This window comes from Pteropus medius, unplaced genomic scaffold (genome assembly GCF_902729225.1).
Source record: "Pteropus medius unplaced genomic scaffold, Ma_sr-lr_union100, whole genome shotgun sequence".
Lineage (NCBI taxonomy): Eukaryota > Metazoa > Chordata > Mammalia > Chiroptera > Pteropodidae > Pteropus > Pteropus medius.
This window is the reverse complement of record NW_024342473.1, coordinates 11,299,408-11,321,474: the sequence shown is the minus strand read 5'-3', so window position 1 is coordinate 11,321,474 and position 22,067 is coordinate 11,299,408. Positions and strand designations below refer to the sequence as shown.

General features: G+C 40.9%; 1 protein-coding gene across 3 annotated transcripts in view; it reads left to right on the top strand.

Annotated features, from left to right (window-relative positions):
- Nucleotides 1-22,067, top strand: part of IQCH (IQ motif containing H) — a 172,258-nt gene that overhangs the window by 142,000 nt on the left and 8,191 nt on the right. For 2 of the 3 annotated variants that reach the window (XM_039865224.1, XM_039865223.1), the window contains 3 exons: nt 4,588-4,758; nt 13,326-13,448; nt 19,775-19,836. In XM_039865224.1, coding sequence (XP_039721158.1) covers nt 4,588-4,758; nt 13,326-13,448; nt 19,775-19,836 — 356 coding nt within the window. The remainder of the gene's footprint in view (nt 1-4,587; nt 4,759-13,325; nt 13,449-19,774; nt 19,837-22,067) is intronic. The other variant, XM_039865225.1, reaches the window with a different exon arrangement.

The following is a 22,067-nucleotide window of genomic DNA, read 5'->3' as shown; positions in this document are numbered from 1 at the left end:
GCTTTTCATCCCCAAGCTTGCAACCCAAACAAGGGCCAGAGCCTGGGAACAGAACAATGGGCAAGCTTGCCTCTGCCTGACTCTGTCTTCTGGTTCTCACACTTTAGTTCAAAAGTAACGAGGTGGTCAGAGTTTCTTGCTTTTGCCTTCTGCCCTGTGTTCTGCCCACTCTGCCCCAGGTCCTGCGAGGCAGCTGCATGAGTGCTGCATGCAGCGCAGTGCTGGTTAGGGTAGTGGAGGGCTGGGGCTTCTGCAGTACTCCCCACCCCATTCCTACGGGCTCTACCCCTGAGGCTGTAATGGACTTTTTTGCAACCACACCAATAGAAATAGAATGTAAGGCATATGTGTCATTTTAAATTTTCTAGTAGCTTCGTTTAAAAATGTAACCAAAAAACAGATGAACATAACGTAAATAAAGTGTATTATTTAATCCGACATAACCAAAATATTATCATTCAACGTGTAACCGATATAAAATAATATTGAGACATTTTACATTCTTTTTATATCCTCAATCTTCAAAATTTAGTGTGTATTTTACATTCATAGTACATCTCAATTTGAACCAGCCACATTTCAAGTGCTCAGTAGCCACAAGTGGCTAACGGCGACCATATTAGATAGTGCAGATCTAGAATATACATGAAAGTCTATAAAATTGTACTTACCAGAATTCTGCTAATCTTAACAATGGATAACATTTTGTTATGTGCTCATCTAGTCTTTTCTATGCATAATATTATTTTTGCAAAGTTGAAGTTATATCACCCATATGACTTTATAGCCTTCTCTTGCTGTTTCGTGTATCTTCCTACATCGTCAAAAGTTATTCATAATCATTACCTTTAGTGATATAATATCATAGACTATCCTATCACTCGGATGTGTCATAATCTTCTTAGCCAATGCCCAAATGTTGGACAGCTGCAATTTTTCAATATTACATATAAGTAATGCTGAAATGAATATTTTTATGTTGTTCATGCTTCTTAAGGCCTTGATGTAAAGCTCTCTAGTATTCTAGTCATTTTTAACAAAATCATTTTTGAATATCATCAATCAGTCAAATAACTTTCAACAAATGACTTATGACTGGGAGCTGAAACACCTTGGTTTCTCGTCCCACACCTCTGATACCTGGCTTTGTGACCTAGGGCAAACCACTTCACTCTCATACCAGAGTTGTTCCATTTATAAAATAAACTGATTGTATCAGATGATTATTAAGAGTCTTTCCAGCTCTAACCTTCAGTGATATTTTCTCCTTAGGCTCACATCTAATCAATTAACCTGTCAAGCTAGTCATTACAAGTCCTGCAAGTCATATCAAAGCCACCTCCTAAACATTTAAAAATTCATCCACTTCTTCCCATCCCCACTCATAGCGCCTTCATACCAGCCACCATCATCACTCATCTAAATTGTGATGGGCGAGTCCACTGCAGAGAGAGGTTAGGTTCTAAAGTTAACGTTGACGTCCAAAACTCAAGAATAGGATTAAACGAGATATGTGTGAAAGCATACGTTCTGGTACAGAGGAGATGCTCAATGAATATTTGCTGCTTTTGAATCTGAAACCAGCTTCAGGAGACCTACCTAGAACCTGTTCCTGAAAGGTCATGGTGGAGTTCACAGTGAAGCATCAGAGAAGTGTTGCAAGCCAAGCCCTGCCCCAGACACTGGGTGCTGTGGGAAGACAAAGACTAGGCAGCTTCCCTTAAAGAGCCGAGAGTCTAGAGGGGGAGACAGGAACCCCTGTACATAAAACAAGCATGCCTCAGGCGATGTCTTCAATGGAAAAACCAGATGGAGAACAGAACAATTATCTGAGCCATTCAGGCAAGCCTGCTGTTGAGGAAAAGGCTTAAAGAAATTTGTTCTATTTATTTTGTGAACCAAGGGGTTAGAGCAGCCTGGGGAAGCAAAAGTACTTCGGCTCTAGGAGACCAGAGTTCTGGCCTGTGCTCTAGGACCTTAGGTAACACCCTAAAGCCTCTTTTTGATCTCAGTATTATCAGTTTTCAAAATGAAGATAGAGTAATATCAACCTTGCACAAACCTAACCCCTTACTGGACTGAGTCGTCATGAAGTTGAACACCACGCTTGTAAATAGGGAAAAGTTATTAAATGAGGCAATCTCATAGCTACATAGGCAACTGAAAATGTGTCTCCCTAAGATCCTAAAGAAAATGTTCAATAATCATAAATGACATTCGTATCAAACTTCATCATGTGTGAGGCAATTTCATGTGCATTTATTTTATCTTGTTTTCAAAATCTCCCATGATAATAGGTATTATCATTTGCTCCTTTTACACTTAAGGATACGGAGATGGAGAGAGCTTAAATAGGTTGTTCCAGTCGACGCCATCTGTGAGGGCCAGATTCAGGCCTTCCAACTCCTTAGTTCTCACTCTTTCCCCTACACAGTGCTGCTTTGCCATTAAAATCCTTATCACTAAAACACTAATATCGTTAACATAAATATTAATCATGTTTGTTATATACATTTATTTCCCTTTGATCAAAGCACCAAAACACCAAAATAGAGGCTCTAAAACAAATGCCGGACACGTAAGAACAGCAAGTTCACGCTTCTTGTATTATGGGCAAGTAGCTGTCCCCATCTGATTTGCATTTTATGCCATACAGCAGGAAATATTTAAGTTGACAAATAGGATATTTACATCTGCAACAGATACTTGGCAGTTAGTTTTTAACAATTGTTGCAAATGTGATTTATTTGCTATTATAAAAGGGCATTACTGTGAGAATATGACTCCTGAAATTAGCTTCAGTTTAGCAAGGGGCCTTGACAGCTTGACCTCTTAATATCCTTATAATGATGCCATTTACATTCAATGCTTACTCAAGTCACTCACTGCTAGATTTGTTTGAGAGGAGTCCACTCTAGGGCAGATGTATTATGTATTTTAACATACCGAGTTGGTGTGTGGGGCACATGTAAGCCATCTAAGAGGAAAAAAATGCTTAATCACGTCTTCGTGAAAATGTGTTTCCAACTTCCTACAGTGAAAATGCATTACTGCTAATTACAGCATACTCCAGAAATACAATATTTCATATTTTCTCCACAAGATATTTCCATGGCGTGGATTATATATTAAACAAGAACATGTTTTGATCCTCTACAACTTTAGCTCTTAATTTGACTGAGAAACTGGTACAGGGCAAGGACTGGCTGGGCCAACAGCAGTGCCATCTCCAACACAGAATGGGAAGAGGGCGGACTGGATTTGGATCTCAGCACCACCACTTTCTAGCTGTGTGGACTTGGGTACCTCTATGAACCTCTGTATCTCCATCTATGACATGGATTCTTATTTTTTGGGTTATTATACAGATCTGGGATGTTTGAGAAGCACCTGGTACATTGTAGGGACTTGAACATGGGAGTCAGTCATGTCTGTGTTGCTTGTCAAAGCTCAAGTGTTACCTTCTCCATGAAGCAGCACTTATTTCCCTAGTCAAACTCAGTCTGTCCTTCCTTTCTGCTTCAGTAGTACTTTATTCTATCCCTTTATAATACCACGTATTGCACCGTTTTGTAATTACTCGAATACGTACATCTCTGTCTTCCCCTTCTGGACGGCAGCACCTGTGCGTATTTACCTTTGACGCTCCAGTGCCTAGCGCGATAATATGCCTTGAGCATTAAACTGAGGAAGATTCCAGGGTGCTTCTGGATTCAGTGTGGGGTGGGATGTAACAAGGGCAAATAAGGATGGTGCGTCACAGGAGAGGGGCGAAGTAGCACGTGACCCACTTTTGCTATCACCAGTTTAGCGCATAGCAGATGCTCAGTTAATATCCGTTGAAGGAATTAATGGACATCATTCAGTTATCTAGTAGCTTACAGGAACTTATGGTTTACATATGTCTATTTCGAAGCATTTTGATTTTTGTTGCCTCATAGTATTCTTCTAATAACCTTGTGATTCAGCTTGGATAGGCGTTATCACCGTTTCTCAGTTGAGGATACTATGACATTGTTGGGTGGGGAAGTGACTTTCCTGCATTCTCATGCCAGAGACTTACATGTAGAGCTAAGACTGACATGCCAACCATAAGTTTCCCTTAAGTAGTATATTGAAATTCCACAAGAGGCCAGCACTACTTTTTGCGAAATGGGAGCAAACTGCCCTTTTCTCATATTGCTCACTCTTCCCCCTCTGTCTTCTCCCCTTTAGTTCTCCATCCTCTGAAACTTTTGTCTAGTTTTATTTCTCAGTAGAAAACACTGCACTGACCATCTTAAGAAATTTCAAACCACAGGCAGAAAAATTGAAACCCACAGGAGCCTTTCAGAATTGGGCACCACCATTAGATTGTCTTGGCTAGGTGTTTCCACCTGTATACCTCCCCACAAAAACCTTGAATCCTCTGATTACAAACAGACTGGAGGCTCCATGTCTCAGCTGAACGAAGTAGAAACAGAAGCAAAAACGTCTACTCTGTGAAGTCATTTGGGTCTGGTGTGGTTTGAGCTGGGCAGTGTGGTTGGGGCTTTCTCTCCTGGTCGCTAATCTCACCTGCATTTCTACGGCTTCTGTTTTAATCAGGTGTGGGCAACAGGCCTCGACATCGCATACAGTGACCAGCTGGCTCTGACTCAGCTCACCTTATACCTGACCGACGGCCATCTGGATTGCCGTTTTAGCACACTTAAAGTGCCCCGCTTTGTTCCCAATAAAGAGAAGAAAACAGGCCGCCTCAATGCCCTGTCAGTGCCGGTAAGCAACAGAAGCTTCCTGATTCTCCACGGTGGCAGCACTCAGCCACCAGCTTCTGAGTTCTGGCGATGTGCCAGGCTCTTTGAGTAGAGAGAGGAAAGAAGCTCGGGAAAGTCACTTAACCACTTCAAAATGGGTTTCTGGAATACAAATGCATTGGTCAGAGAAAAGGGGAGAGGGCATTCCAGAAGGAGGACGCTCTAGTTGGTACAACAAGATAGCACAGGGTTTTCCGGGGTATATCTCTTTGGTGTTCCCCTCAGTTCTCTCCTCAACTCACTTCCCTGGGCAAACACATCTACACCCACTACTTCAGTTACCAGCAACTTCTGACAAAACCCATATTTTTCTAGCCCCTGTTTTTTTTGTGTGTGTGGTTTTTTTTTAGCTTCAGACTCCTATACCCAATATTCTATGGAACTTCTCAGTGTCAAACTATACAAAACCACAGTCATCATCTCCCTTCTCTATACTTCCTCTTGGTAGGTCAGGCCAGAGGCTGAGCTACCCCCTATCCCCACACCCCTTCGGCAGCCAGCTCATGTTGGTGCGAGCTGCTAAAATGCCATAACTTTGACCCTCTCCACCCCCTCCTTGAAGATACGACCTTAGTTTCAGCTTTCATCATCTCACACTACTACTGTAATAGCTCCTTGCTAAGATTCCCTGCCTCCTGTCTCTCCTTCAGCCGAAACAAACACACAGTCAACACGGTCAAGGTGAAAAGTAAATCTAAGCTTATGTTGCTCTCCTACTTATGATTTTGAAATGACTCCTGTCATCTTCAGGAAAACCCCAACTTCCCAGCTGGGCAAATAAAGACCCTCATGACCTGCCTCTTCCCGTGGCCCCAATCTCCCATCTTATTTCTAGCCCACTGCTTGGGTGGCTGAGGCCAGCTATCCTGAGGTTGGCTGAAGTTTACCAATCTCAGAACCCTGGGTCACAAAGGATAAATCTCCATGGGGACAGCGGGCTAGGTCAATCATGGTGAAGGAGAACAAAGGTCAAGAGGACCAGATGGCCCCTAGCGTAGGTGGGATGTGAGAGTGGATGGGGCTCTCTGGCCACAGCTGCTCTGACAGCTGCCACAGGATTTCTTCTGCCTTCTGCAACAGTGGGCTTCATACCCTTTTTTGCAAATGAAGCTCTACTTGAGATCCAAATATATCAACCAGATAAAAGAGAAATTCCAGTGGTTAATAAGACTCCACACTGGTGCCCTAGCAGTATCTCTTCCCTCTCTGCTGAGCCTCTTTGGGTCCAGGAAATGTCTCTGGATTTAAAGAACCTTTGTTTGACTCTGCCAGGGTCTCCACAGTCACCTTCCTTGGCAGGAACTCAGTGTACAGTGGGATGGGTAGCCTGGAAAGGGTGCCAGATGTCTAGGGGAGGGACTCAGGCACTAGTAATTTTCCTCCTTCTCAATCCAAAGGTCCTGTGAGGTACCTTTGATCACAGAAATCTGATCTTTTTGCTTATTAAGAAGAGATGCAGAGTTGGACTAGGGAAGAGAAACAGACCCGTTTTAATTAAGTCCCAGGACCTTGCTGAGAGTCTCCCAGGTCTGACCCCACCTGTGGTCTCCATCCTCACCAAAGGGACCTACAGGACCCTGAGTTCAGTGTTAGAGGGAAGAACAGCAGTAAAACTTGAGGCCTTTGGGCTTAGCAAACCTAATTCCATGCCGTTTCTAAAAGGAAGCTGGAAGCTAAGTTAGTATTCAACACGACTTCCAAAGACAGTTTGCTGCATTTAAGTACATTGCTTCAGAAGGCTGTAAGCAGAAGTTGTACTTAGAATTAGAAGCGCTCTCCCATTTTCCCCATCTTGCCTATAGATTTCAATCCTAGCTATAGGCAACATACGGAAATTCTCCTGTGATCAAGAGTCTTAAACACTTTTAGGAATTGCCTGCACTCAAGAGGGAAGCATTATGATCTTCAATAATTCAAATGTCTCTACAATCACCGAAGAAAAGCTATGCAGGTTTTCTGATGTAGGGATAAATTGAAAGTACTTTTGGTTTTAGAAAGATAAATGGATGTTCTCACCCTGGTGCCACTGTGTGTGTGTGAATGCACGTGCTCCCATGCATGTGTACACATGTGACAGGCGATTTTGAAAACAAGCACACACACTTGCAAACACAGTACAATTTACAACCAAATTGAAGCTTCCTGAACGAGTGTGAAAGGACTGTGGTGCCCTCAGGTTTACAATCAGTCAGCTGACAGCCCCCTTTGAAGACTGAAGAAAAAGGAACTTCACAGATGAAACTACAATGGTAATGAGGGCGCATCCAGAACTAACGCCTGTACAATACTTCGTTTGGGCCTATTCCTTTAAATAATATGCTATGCAGGGGAAAAGCAAATGTTTTTCTGGACTCTAAGAAGAGCTGTTGTCCTGTGTCAGAAACAGGTGGCAAGGAACTGTCACTTAGACCCATTTTGACCAGGTATCTGGTCCAGTGTCCTCCACAACCACTCGAAGGCAAAAACAAGATTGGATGAGGTCCAGACATACATGTTTTAGAAGTGAAAAGGAGTCACCTAACAACTTTTGAACTTTTAAATAACGTCCTGTCAGAATGGACATAAATCGTTACCCTTTTTAATCCATTCTTACTCCTCCTCCTCTCTCTTTGTGGCCCCTCCGCACCACAGTTGGTGAGTGGTCAAAAGGGACCATCTTTGCAAACATCTTAAAACAACCCAAGTCATTTATAAGCATTTTTAACAGCACATGATCTGTAATGAATGATTAAGTAAAACCTTTTGTGTTAAATTATGATGTTAATAATGATTCTGTCTCCTGTAATTTATTATGAATTCTCAAATGCTTCGGGTTTGATTTTGATAGAATGCAACAACAACGAAGTTTATGTGATGACTTTATTTTTAGAACTCCTTCTTTGAAGGCACACATTTCCCCCGCTACTGCTGCTACTGTAATTATGTACAAAACCAATCACTCATTAGAGTTAGGATACATTATCTTCTAGACAGATGAGGCTAAATAAGCAACACATTAATAATTCAGAGAGCAGTTCATTATGCATGTGGATGCCTGCTTCGTAACTGAAATAAGAACCTCATCAGCCTCTGCCAACCCTTAAACAATAGTTCTGTATTATTGCAACCACATTCAAGTTTACGCTTGTTAAACTGCTACTTGGATTATTTTATCAAACATTCATTTATTTGTGGTCCCTTACTGCCGAGAACAGATTTTGGAAGCTTCTTTTTTAAGTTAATGATTTGAGCAATGGGTGTTATTAATTCTCAGAATATTATAAACATGATTAATTTTCAGGCAGAGATTTATTACATAAGGATTTCAACTATGTCAACTGAAATGCATCACTGTCAAAACAAGTATCATGGCGAAAATAGAATATACTCCACACTTCAAGTGCTGGTGCTCAGAACTAAATCAATTTAAATCGTGGCTGAAGCAGAATTATATTCTCCAGTGAAAAGGAGTATTTTGAGCTTCCTTTATTTGGCTCGAAGCATTCTTGTTAGATTGTGATTTAGAAAGGTAGTTTAATAAAACTAGACTTCTACTGATAATATTTTGTCTCCTATTTTTTCCTCCTTGTTTTACTAGAAAAGACTAACCTCTGAAATTCCCACACCTTCCGAACGTGGCCAATGGGAATTTGGAGTGAAGAGCACTGGTCTAGAAGTCAGGGGTCATGAATTCCGATCCTCTCTCTGCCCCAGTTTCCTCATTTGTAAAATAAGAAAGGGTGAAATGAGCCCCTGAAGGTCTCTTGAGGGATTCGATTTTAGGGGGTCTGTAGAATGGGGCTCTGTGCCAAGCCTGTCCCAAGAAGCCTTATGTCCAGAGGGTGCTGGTGGGAGAGCGGGATGTACAGTAAAGAAACACAGGAAGGGCCCATCCCTCCATACCACAGTCTTCCATTCAAAGGTCTTTTTCTTGCAGAATATTTTAGAAAGGAGCAATATTGTTGTGACAGGTCACATCCCAAATCCTCATCAGCCATCATCTTAGCTATCGGTTAATTCTTTTTACCAAGAATCAAACTCAGCGTGTGTCTTCTCAATAACTACTTTCTGCCAGACACTCTATTAAGCCCAGAGGATATACGGATGAATAGCAAAGAGCTCTAAGTTTATTAAAGGGCATGGATAGACCAGGGGATAACTATAATGCATATAATAACATGATAACAATATCCAAAATGTATCGAGCCTTGACTCCATACCAGGTACTTTCACTAAGTGCTTTACATGAATCTTTATACAACTCAATATATTAGGCAGGTGCAATTATTATGCTTGTTTTAAGATAAGAATACAGGTTAAGAAATGTGAAAAAAAAAATACTTGCGGAAAGTCATTCAGCAAACAGGTGTGGAAGCCAGGATTTAAGCCCAAGTCTGTCATACTTTAAAGCCTGTGTCTGATCATTGTACTATCCAATCTGTCTTGCATTGGCTGAGAGTCAATAATATGATTCAGCCCCAGAATAGACCTTAAACTCATCCCCGAGAAGTCTCTGGTTGAGGTCATGGACAAAGCTCTTGTTCCAAAGGGGGCTTCATCTCCCTATGTGATAAAGTTGTTTCCAGGCATATGCCATTATCCACTGGCTTCAAATCTGCTCTAAGCTAGGCCAGGACTCAGTGAGCACTGAATGGACCAGATGGCTGTGGAGGAGTCTTCTGATGCTATAAAATCTATTTGGGTTCTGATGTCCTTGGCAAACATAAATAGACTTTGCAGGATCAGAAGAGAGTAGATTATAGTAGATTAGATTATACAAGTCAATCTTTTAAAAACGATGTTTTCTATCTGTATGACATTTTATACTTTAAATAGACATGAGAATATTTGATCCCCATGATAACCTCAAGAAATTAAGACGACAGAGGTTATCGTACCCATTTTACAGATTAGGAAACTGAGGCTATGCAGTTAAATGAGCTGCCCAAGGTCATAAAGTTAAGCAAAGCCCAGGTCTTCTGATTCAAGTCTCTTTCTGATGAAACGGTTTATTGGTTGGTTGGTTGGTTGATTTTTATTTTAAATAAGTTTTCTTATTTGTGAAATTATTTTAATTAACAAATGATAATAAGAACTAACATTTTTTGCATGCTTACTGTGCGCCAGACACTGTTCCGAGGTCTTTACGTCCTCATCTAATCCTCATGACAACATTTTTGCCTGTGCTATTGGGCCGGATTAGAAACAACCATAGATTATTGACAGCTTTTTCCCGTAGAAACCACGGGGTTGGTTAAGTCTAAAAAAGTAGGTGTATCGGTATGTTCATCTTATTAGTATCATAATTACACAATTATTAAGCAGATAACACATGCCAGGGATTTCACCAAGCATCGGGGATACAAAGATATCTGACAAAGTCCCTGTCCTCGAGGAGTTGAAAAGAAATACAGGACAGCACATACACAAGGAGAAAACCACGAAGCCTCATTTAAGTGCCATTTAAGCAATAGTCCCGCAACCTACTGCTAGAGTTCTTAGGAAAAATGACTGTGGACTAGTGGAGACAGGGTGCACATTATTAACAACATAGAACTTGGCCCAGTCACTGAGTGGCGAGGAGAGGAAGACATCCCCCCGCAGGAGGGACAGAGACCAAAGAGAGCCTGTTGTCTGTTAGGAGAGAGCAATGAATCAGCTGGGCAAAGGCAGAGACTCTGGGAAGGGCGAGTAGGAGAAGTGGAACTGAGCAAGCCAGCTGTGTGGATTCCATCTTGAAGACATGGAGGAGACACCGAAGAGTTCTAAGCATTGACCAACCTGGGTTCAGGAAACAATTAATCCGTGGTGATGCTCAAAATCCCAGGGACCGGTGGGGGAAGGAACAGCCTGGGAAATTACATTTAGTGTAGGTCCAAAATGCTCCAGGCCCTGTTTCTTCTTTTGAAAGAAACAGCAAGAAAAATAGTAGCAACCATTAATCAGGTACCAGGCACTGTGCTAGATGCTTATTTAACTGTGAGAAGTCAGAGAAGTTAAATGGCATATTCAAGATCACACATATACCAAGCAGCCTAGTCAGGTTTTGCTTCTCCTACAAAATTCTGCTGGTATCTTCACCTCTCAGGTAGGAAAGAGGAGCAGCTCTCCAGGTGGTAAAGGTCTGGACTAAGATGGCGATGGAAATGGAAAAGAGACAGCCTAGAGATATATATCAAATATCCTGGCTTTTCTTTCAGATTCTTTATGAATCACAAGCTGAGGTCCAGGAGGCGGAGAAAGTGCAATCTGTCTTTTGAGAGAAAGAAACCTCAGGTTTCCATACTTGCTGTCCTGTAGTACTGGTCAGTGAGCTCTTCTGCATGTCTTAGAGCCAAGATACAAAGCATTGAGCTAGATCCTGCTACGAGATGCCTGCCTACCTCTCTCTCCCTCACTGACTGGGCCTGATTGTGACTTTGCTAGTTTATATACTATGGCAGCATAAGACAAGTTTAGAAGACAAAATAACCTTGGAATTATCTTGTGAATTCATGGTAATTACCATGCAATTACATGCTCAGTAATCACAATGGAATTCCAGAGTATTTACAGTTCACTTCCATACACAAAAGCTCAGGCTTCTGGGCCTTCATTGTGAAGGCAGGAGCTGGCACAGCCTGGCATGGCAGGGCAAACCAACCTGCTGACCACGCTCTTCCAGAATGACTAAAAAGCTGAGCCAGAACTTCTCTTAGCTGGTTCTTATTACCCCACCAATGATTCCCGCAAAGTCCACCAGAGCTACACTCCTTCAAAGGATGTCTTCTGGGGTCAAGGCCCAGAGTGATTGCCCTGAATTGTCATTCTCTAGGGATAGCATGACTGTCTTCTGTGCTTTATAAATTATCTGCTTCTGCCCCAAAGCACTCATTAACTGAAAGTTCTCTGAATTATATCCTTTGAAGAGTCTCTTAAGTCAAAAAGAAGTGCTATCCGTTTACTCTAGTTTATGTATCCATTCTTTCTTTCACTCAAGAAACACTAAACACCTTTAATGTGTATCACATGCAGCCTGTGAATTCAGAAATCTAAACAGTATCTGCCCTCAGAAAATCCCCAGTTGTGTGAGGGAGACAACTAGGGTTGTGAACAACTCGTGATAGGTCAGGTGATAATAAAATATAGTTGTGAGGCAGATGAGGCTCAAACAGGTTTTCGTTTGTAAAAATAAAATTCCCAGTGGCTACAAATGGGACAATACTAATGGAGGTGCTCAACTCAAGATGTATTAGCCTAATAGTTTTATAGATGTGGATGCTACTTACACACAGGAAGAGCAGACTTAATAGTACTGATAATGTGACCATCAGAGACAGTGTTTTATGTAAATGTTGAAGGAAAAGACAATATATGTGGGAAAAATACATCACAAAAAGTAAACATGAAATCTGAGTGTGTGTGTGTGTGAGAGAGAGAGAGAGAGAGAGAGATGCAAACAGAGATAGGATGTTCATTCTCCACTGGGCACTGAGTCAGCCCCAGTTCCCCTGTGTGATCTAAGAAATGGAGAAAGAGCCTGAAGTGTCACAGTAGATAGTGTCAGTTATTATGATCCTTGGAGTCAACTGAGGACCAACAGCACTTTCTTTTCCTTCTCCTAATCCAAGTCACTGCATGAGGGCAGTGACCTGGTTGCTCAGCACCTGAGGTTCCCAAAGTTCAAAATCTGGGCCGGGCACCTTCATTTTCTATGCCCCAAGGTTGTCCATGGCCCTATATGCCATTTTCCAAAGTTCCAGTTTATCCAAGGACAAACTTAGCTGATCGGCAAAGGCAAATATAACTTCTCACAAAAGACATCTTGCAAAACTGCCAGGATCCAATATCTCACTGATAGACAAGCAAGATAAAGAATAACTGTTTCCCAAACTATGAAAGCATTTGGAATAAAAATTCTAACATTGGTCTTCTCAAGGAATTGGACTATGCTTAGTGACTTGCTTCCAAAGAGTACAGTACAGAAAGGGGGAGAAACCTGGCACAAAAGTGCCTTAACCAGAAGATCAAGATTGTCCTCGTCAGTCATGTCGATACATGTACCCTTGATATAAGGGGATTAAAATGGCGGTTTACCTATGTTGTCCTCTCAAAAATATATTACTCCAGTCTAATCATGAGAAAAACTAAATTAGACAAACTCAAATTGAGGGACGTTTTACAAAATACTGATTAGTACTCCCTAAAACTATCAAGATCGTCAAAAACAAGGAAAGTCTAAAAAGTCTAAAAAAGAGCCTAAGGACACCCTACAACTAAATATAATGCAGTATCCTGGATGGGATCCTGGAACAAAAAAAGGACAGGGGGTGGGTTTAGGAGAAAACTAATGAAACTAAAACATAGTATAGACTTAAGTTAATGTAGTAATTTGGTTCCCTATTTGTGACGAATGTACCACATAAACGTAAGATGTTAATAGGGGAACCGGATACAGGAACTCATTGTATTATCTTGGCAGCTTTTCTGTTAATCTACAACTATTCTAAAGTCAAAAGTTTATTTAAATATTTTGTAAAGAGTTTTACATTCAATTGTGGTCTTTTTCAGTCGCAGGCAACTGATCGCTATGCAGTGATGACCACCCAGCTGAGACATAACAATCTCTCGCTGATTTTCCACTATGTTTTTCTCCAGATATGTAAAGCCCATGGCATCGGCTATGACATCGAGGTATGAAGGGTAACAGTTGTCCAAGGCTGGACCAATATAGGCCTCTGGGCCCTCAGGCAGCTAGCAGTTTGGGGCCTCTTCAAACAGACATTCTTTAAACATTAGTTTGACATGTATTTAGAGGAAAGCGAAACACTGCTTGGGGAAGAGAAGAAAGGCAGCTCCATAGGGGGTGGCACTTTGTCATCGAAAGTTGAGCTCTGTCCCCAAACTTGCACACCCACCTTGGTAAAGCAAAAGCCTTACTTACAAGGAATTTGGGGGGTCCTCTCTTATTCCTGAAGCATGCCCTTAGCTCCCTGACCCTGCCCAAAGCTGCTTATCATGACTACCCTCTGTCTTAGTCTGCTCCAGCTGCCATAATAAACATCACAGACTGGGTGGCTTAAACAACAGAAATTTATTCCTCACAATTCTGGAGGCTGGGAAGTCCAAGGAGAAGGTACTGGCCAATTCAGTTCCTAGTGAGGACTCTCTTCCTGGCTTGGAGAAGGCAGCCTTCTCGTTGCCCTAACATTGCAGAGAGAGAGAGAGCGAGCTCTGGTGTCTTTGTAACCTCTTTTAAAAGGACACCAGTTCTACCAGAACAGGGCTCCACCTTATGATCTCATTTAACCGTAATCACCACCTTAAAGGCCCTATTTCCAATATAGTCACATTGGGGGGAGGGGGCAGGGAAGGGCTTCAACACATGAATTTGGGGGGACATGCAATTCAGTCCATAGCTTCCTTCTCCTTGCATAGCGGTTTCTTTCTAGACGGTGTTTTGATTAAAAATTATTTCTCTCATTGTTGGTCTATTTCCAGTGGTACTGATGGCTTCTGCCCAGCTGCTTCATCTCTAATGTAGCTGGATAGGAGCAAGTAGGCTATAATATCTCCTACCTAAACTAGAACCTCCATTTTGTGCCTAGAGACTCATGTTGCTCCGAGAAATAGTTTCATGTGTTTGTACTTTGATTCAGATTTTCAAATCTCTGACACTGATGGCTATTCTAAGACCTAAGTGACCCGTGAATTCTTACTTCTGGAAGACCCATCCACATTACATCAAACATGTTAAAATATATTCATTTCTCACATTTAGTGTAATTTATAGATAATGACATAAGAATTGGGCAATAACCTATTGATCAAGGGCTTTGATTTGCAAATATTCAGTTTTACACTTATCAATTTTTATTTTTTGTACTTGAGAACAAATACAACTTTTCAGGGGTCAAATCTTTTTATAAGCCCTTGAAAAACATACAGGCCTTAGGCACAAGGCCAGCAGTGAATAGAAGGGCCTGACTGACACTTGGCGATCCCCACCACACTGGAGGGTACTGTCAGGGTTCATCATGCCCTTTGGTTAGATTGGTTCGTGCTGTTTGTAAACATGTATAATGGAGCTCATATACCCTCGCAAAATTCAATAAAATTGGTAAAATATAGAAAGAATTAAAAAAGCCAGATTAAACTGATTTACCTGAAATTAATTGTTGCATCTGCTCATCTCAATCCCTTTGGAATTAAGTAGTTTTTAGCCCCAAACCGACTAAAACACTTCCATGTACCAGAAGGTGGCTAAATCTAACTCTAGCTTTATCTGAATCTATTTATTTTATTTTCCTCTAAAATATCAAAGCAGAACAAGCTCTGCGAATAGGCATATGTGGCAGGGAAAGTCTCCTGCCTAAAAGAAAATGGGCTCCATAACTTTCTATTGCCTGAAATTATTATTAGAGATTTATTTCTTTGGCTAAAGGCTTTGTACTCGATTGAAGTTCTACTACTCCTGGGAAAAGTAAAGCACCAAATTTCATAAGTTATTTATACCTTCGTGACTCTGAGTTGATCAGATTCATGTCTAAGAACAAATTTTAGTACTGGAAACAGACGGCCATGGCCCAGGAGAAACAGTGAATGGTGCAGAGGGAGCACTTCCACTGAGGATGAGGAGAACTACAGAAAGGGGCAGAGAGGCACTGAAGATGCAACTCTGCCTCCAGGTCACCTGAGCTGAACAACTGACAAAGATGAGAGATGAAACGGAAGAGAAAGAGAAATATGGACTGGGGGCAATGGAGTGCTAGAATGATATGAAGAAGAAAAAGATAACAGAAGAAAAGAGAGAGGATGAAATCCAGAGACTGGAAAAATCCATTTCAAAACCGAGGAGGAGGAGATAAGCAGAGAGAGAGAGAGAGAGAAAAAAAAAAGAGCAAATAATAAACTGAAGTACAAGAAGAAAGAAAGAAGAAAATATGGAGTCTTAAAAATCTGAGGTGAGAAAAAGAAACCATGTGACTACTTGGAAAATTTGGAAGTTCTTCACCAGTACTTTGCTCTGGTTTTTCTGAGATAGGTTCTCATCTTTTCGGACCCTGGGGTCCATCCCTGGTCAGAACTGTCCACTCGATCTCTTCATTACCTATCTTAAAGTGGCAAGTGATGAACCAGCATTTACAGAGCACCCGTTATTTACTGGCACTGAGCAAAGCACTGTTACTTCATTATCTCTTTAATCTTCTTATCTCTCCTATGAGAAGCTATTATTTCAACCGTATCTTACTGAGGAAATTAGGCTTAAATTGTTTAAGAACTTTCCCAAGATCACACAGCCAGGCATTCTGTGTAACTGACATTTGAATCCATAACTGTCCATAAAATCAAACATGATTCTTTCTCTTCCACCAAGCTCTCCCCTATGTGCTTTTTATCCCCACTAAAGGCCATCTATATTCTAAATTATTATTACCAACCCAATCCAAGAATTCTGGGAACCATTTCAAATAAAATATTTCATCTAGTTACCCCTTATGTATTCCTCAGCTAAAGAGGTACAAATTTCTCCATAGCCCCATGAGCTCTACCTTGCAAAAGAAAAAACAAAGCTAGTTTAACAAATAACTTCTCTAAACTTTTATTGCCTCCTTGGGTTATGCTGGCCTAAAAGAAAGATCAGTGTCACCCCTGCTACCTGCTCCCACTCTTGATCAAATTTAACATGGGTGCTCTTTTCAGAAAAAGAAGCACCGTTAATAATACATCACTGCCAATGCTACCAAAAAGAGAGTCCTTAAAAGTCCTTATTCTCGAAATTATGTTTTTCTTCCCATTATTATCATAGAATTTCAAATAATGTTTCTTGTCCAAAATCTCAGGGAAAAACAAAAAGGGAAATGAGATCGCCCTATGTGTTTATTTTTCCTTGCTGAATATTGGAAGGAAACATTGCTGAGTTTGTAACCAACTTGGTAGGTCTCATTCCTGGTATTTGTGTAATGCTACAAAATACCCCCACTGATTTCCTAATGAAATGAAGTTGCAATGAAAGCCATATGGAGGAAAGTGTCATGTTTACTGCCTGTGACCTGGTCTCACACATACACAGGCAATGTGCCATGGTCCCAAATAGCTCCATAACTACCAGCTAGTATTTCCTCAGGCCAGGATATTGCCATAGTGGCAATCATTACTGCTGTTCAAAAGATTCTGATTCTCCTCCTTCCAGGCACATAACAAAATTATACTTCCTCAGCCCTCTCTCTGAAGCCAGGCATGGCCGAGTCCCTTGGTTTGGCCAGTGAAATATGAACAGAAGTGAAGTACATCCTTTCTATGTAGAAGCCTTTAAGAGCCACTCCATGAGTTGCCATATCCTGTTCCTGCCTTGGGAATCATGGAAGCACAATGAGGAGCCTCCTTCAGCCCGGGTCCCTGAGTGTACCAACAGTGACCAGAGAACCAAGTCAGCCCATGTGGGAAATGGAGCATAAGCATGAACCACACTTTTGTTGTTGTAAACAACTAAGAATTGTTTGTTTTTTTAAATTACTGTGGCATAACCTAGCCCACCTGATTGATTCATAAATTAGTGTCAAGGAAAGGATGCTCCCCAAACAAAAAACTAATATTATCACTTCAACATGTAATTAGTATAAAAATTATTGAGGTCATATACTTTTTTGTACTGTCTTTGAAAGCTACAGCACATCTCAGTTTTGACTACTAATATTTCAAGTTCTCAGTAGCCCCATGTGGCCAGGCTATCATATTGGACAGCACAGTAAAGAATGTAAAACACCTTATAGATCAACTGGTCAGTGGTTCTCAACACTGGCTGAGTGAAGAGCTTTACAAAGTGTCGATGCCCACCCAGGTAGGGCTGGGATTAGGGTGAGGCAAGTGAGGCACTTACCCAGAGCACAAAATTTAAGGGAGAACACACACACCCCCCCTCAGTAACAAAGACAAATAATACTAAAATGCAATATTGAAAATAAAAATTAATGCAAAAATCCACGATAAACAAAATATTAAAATTTATATAAAAACATACTAATTTTTTCCTTTGCCTCAGATTCCAATATGGCTAAGCATGGCACTGTACCGAGGGCCTACTCCAAACCAACGAAATCAGTATTTCTGGAGGTAGGGTTCAGGCATATGTATTCTAAATGACTCAGATGATTTTAATGTGCAGCCATCACTGAGCCATTGTGCTCAGTGATGGCTGCACATCAAAATCATAATGCCCAAATTTCCTGATAAAATGGGGAGTCAGTGGTCAATCATAATTCTGGCATGTGATATCTTTTACCAAATCTCCCCAAATGTCATATTGTTTTTTGTACTTCCAGAGATGGGAAGTTCCCATTTCACAGGGAAGCCACTTCCACTATTGGACAACTCCAGTGTTAACTCTTATTTACTTGGAGAAAATTGTCAAAAAAAAAAAGTTTCAAACAAGAATAAAAGCATGCCTCTCATACAGAAACAAAATTAAACATGCGATAAAGATTTTACTTAACAGAGAAGAGTTAGGTCAATGTTAGAAGCACTACAAAAAAAAAAATCCAAAACAAACCCAGACATCTTTAAAGATCAGGAATATTGAAATGAATATGTAAATAGATACAAAACTGATTTTCCCACAGGAGAGCAGGAGAGGAAATCAACTGAATCTCTACCACAGTGGACAGAATTTGCTTGTCTCTCAGTCAAGAATTTACAGAGTCGTAAAATATCTCCCATAGAATCAAGGAAATAGGGTGCACCATAGACAATACACAATTTTCCATTGAAGCACAAATTATTTTCCACACAACAAATTGCTCTTAGAACAGTGGTTTTCAACTTTTGATGTGCATAACAATCACCTAGGAAGTAAGATAAAAGGCAGATTCCCTCCCAACGATCCTGAGCTTGGATGATGCCCATGAAAATGCCTTTTAAACAAGCACACTAGATGATCCTGATGTGGGTATTCTGAGGATCCGACTTCAAAAACACCTTATCTTAGAAAAAGGATAAGAAGTGTTGGCGAGGATGTGGTGAAAAGGGAAACTAGTGTTCTGCTGGTGAGAATGGAAGTTGGTTCAGCCACTATGGTAAAACAGTATGGAGGTTCTTCAAAAATTAAAAATACAAATACCATATGATCCAGCAATTCCATTTCTGCATGTATTTCCGAAGGAAATAAAATCGCCATCTCGAAGAGATATCTGTACCCCCATGTTCACTGCAGCGTTATTCAAAATACCCAAGATAGGAAACAACCTCGGTGTCTATCAATGGATAAATGGATAAAGAAGACGGGATACACACACACACACACACACACACACACACACACACACACACACAGAGGAATATTATTCAGCCATGAGAAAGAAGGAAATGCTGCTATTTGTGACAACATGTATGGACCTTGAGCACATTATGCTAAATGAAATAAGCCAGACAAAGACAGATATTGTATAATATCACTCAAATGTGGAATCTAAAAAGCCAAACCCAGAGAAACAGAGAGTAACACGATGGTTACAAATAGGGAGGGGGAAGTGAGAATTGGAGATACATTGTTAAAGGGTACAAACTTGCAACTAGAAGATGAATAAGTTCTGGAGGTCTAATGCACAGCATAGTGATTATAGTCAACAACGCTGTATTAGATACTTCGAAATTGCTGAAAGACTAGATCTTAAACGTTCTCACCACGAAAAAAGGAATAATTATGTGATGTGATACAGTTCATAGCTAAAGCCACAGTGGTAATCATATTACAATATACAGATATATCAAATTAACATGTTGTATATCTTAAATTTACAAAATGTTATATGTAAATGACATCTCAATTAAAAAAAAAACAACACTATACTATAATGTATCTACTCCATTTTCTGGAAATAGCCTTTCTAAATGTGCTTCTCACAATATTTACAGGTAGCTCTAGATTTCAATTCAAATCAGTCAGTGATTTTAGTGCAGCAGGTTTTTTTACTGTGTTTCTAACATAATATACTATTTCTTTTCTCTCCATTCAAATTTTATAGGAGAGACAAGGAACTGTTTTTATATTATATGAACACCTGAAGAGAGACAGGTTGGGAATGTTGTGAGTATGAAGTGTATCTACGAGATGTAATAAGCTAAGAAAATAGACTATAACAACCACTAAGAATGATGCTTCTCATACATCTTAATCAGCATGCTGATTTATTGGAAGTCTATCTTATTTTATTTACACCTTCGAATGTTTCATAAAATGACTTTAGATGTGTCAGTGGGGGTTCATAAATATAATTGATTAATTATCCAAATTGATGAGTAAGAGTCTAGTTTCAATAACGTATTACACTCAAACACACACACACACACACACACACACACACACCGCACAACGCACAACAAATCTGACCCGATGATGAACCAGCTCAGATGCCGTGATTGTGGAAGGGCAGTTGTCATGCTGGCATGACATGCTTAGAAAAGAGTTCTGGTGACTTTGGCAAGATACTCCCCCAAAAAGACAGGGCTTGCAGCCCCTGCTCAGATCTAGTTTCAGCCCTGATGCAGTCTTCTCAAGATACATGTCTGCTAAGAAGAGTCCTGCTGGTAGCACCCAGGAGGCATCTCTATACTTTTCTATTTCCTGCAAATTTCTCTCCAGGGTATCTTGGAGAGCTAGCTAGGTTGTCTCTTCATCTAGGACTCAGAACTTCAGAGCCACAACATTGAATTGTGTCTCATTCCATATCTTGGAAAACAGTTATTTGGTGCCTTTAAGTTATCCTAATTTATTGGGACACTGTTTCTGCCCCATATTTCTCTTTCTTATAACATCTACAGCAGCATAGCTATCATGGCTTCATATTGAAACACACACACACACACACAGATTTGGTCTCAAAAAACTTAAGTACCAATTCCTCTACTAAGCATTAATGTTTGCGAACAGCCTCAGTTTTCCCCCAGGTGCTCAGTCATCTAGGCTCTGGTCTCAAGAGATACACACAAAAACAGGCAAAGATGAGCACAGGACAGGTCTCAACACCCTATCCAAAGTACGGCCCTTTATTTTACCGAAGCATTCTCAGTTATAACAGGCCATTATCAGTGCAGTGATATTCATCCTCATCGATTCCTCTGAATTTATGAGATGCTTTGGTTTCTTCCCCCTTCGGAGCTAGAATGTGGCTACATTTAATCTAGCGCTTACCATCTTACATGCTTCTGATCACCTGGGAGGAGGAGAGGCTGGCTGGCTGAGTTCTCCCCTCCAGTCTCAACCTTTCCCCAAAGTCCCCACAAACATGCAAAACTTACTGGGTCACACTAAAAGAGCCCCTTCCCTATTCATTTTAGGCTCTCTTCTCCACCTTTTTGTTATAGTGCCATAGCAACAGAAATGAGACCTCAATCCACAATATTACAACAAGCACGCATTCATCTTATCCACCCAGATATTCACGTCCAGAATGATAATGAAGCCATGTGCAAGGAAGGAGCTGCCCTTTGCTTCCCAGTGATGTTCCATCCTTCAGCTTGCTCCCTGCCCTATCCTTACCTATGAGAAAGTTCAAAAGCATTTAGCCAACTGTGCCAGGCACAGTTCTAGGTGTTGGGCATGTAGCAGTGAACCAAAAGACAAGTCCTTGCCCTCATGACGCTGAAATGGTAGTGGGAAGGACACTCAGTAAATCAGTAAACAAGTAAATATGGTGCAGCATATCAACTGCTGATAAGCCAGGAAAGAAGAGTGGCAGCCTACCGGTAACCAGAACACCAGAGATGAAATATTTCCTATGCCACGCCCTCAAAACTTGTCACGTTGATGCCAGAGCTGTGGCAGAACAGAGGCTACCAGGAAGTTATTAGGACTGGGAGAACCAAGCAATCAACTGGATTAGAAGTTGGCAAGCTGGGGAATAAGAAATTTGTATTTTCCAGAATTATGATTCCAATTAAGCAGACAAGGTTCAAGGTCCAAGTACATTTGTAATCCCAGGAATTCAGACAATGGTTAGTTAAGTACAAGAACTAGAAATTGGAAAAGAGATATAAACTCTGCCTTACCGGGCATTGGCTGGCAATAAAGGTAGACAGCAAAGGACAGGATGGGCTGGTACTGAAACTAGAAAAACCCTCATACACAGGGTTTGAGGCTGGGAAGGGTGAGTGCCCTTCAGGAGGGGAGAAGAGCAGCCAGGCAAGGAAAAACAAGGAGGTTTAGGTGCCTGGAGGTCATCCCAAGAAGCAAGAAGGCTACAGCATCAGGAAAATTCCAACTACAAAGAGTGAAAAAACAACCTGAGAGCATGGTGGAGGGCACACGACCATAAGAGC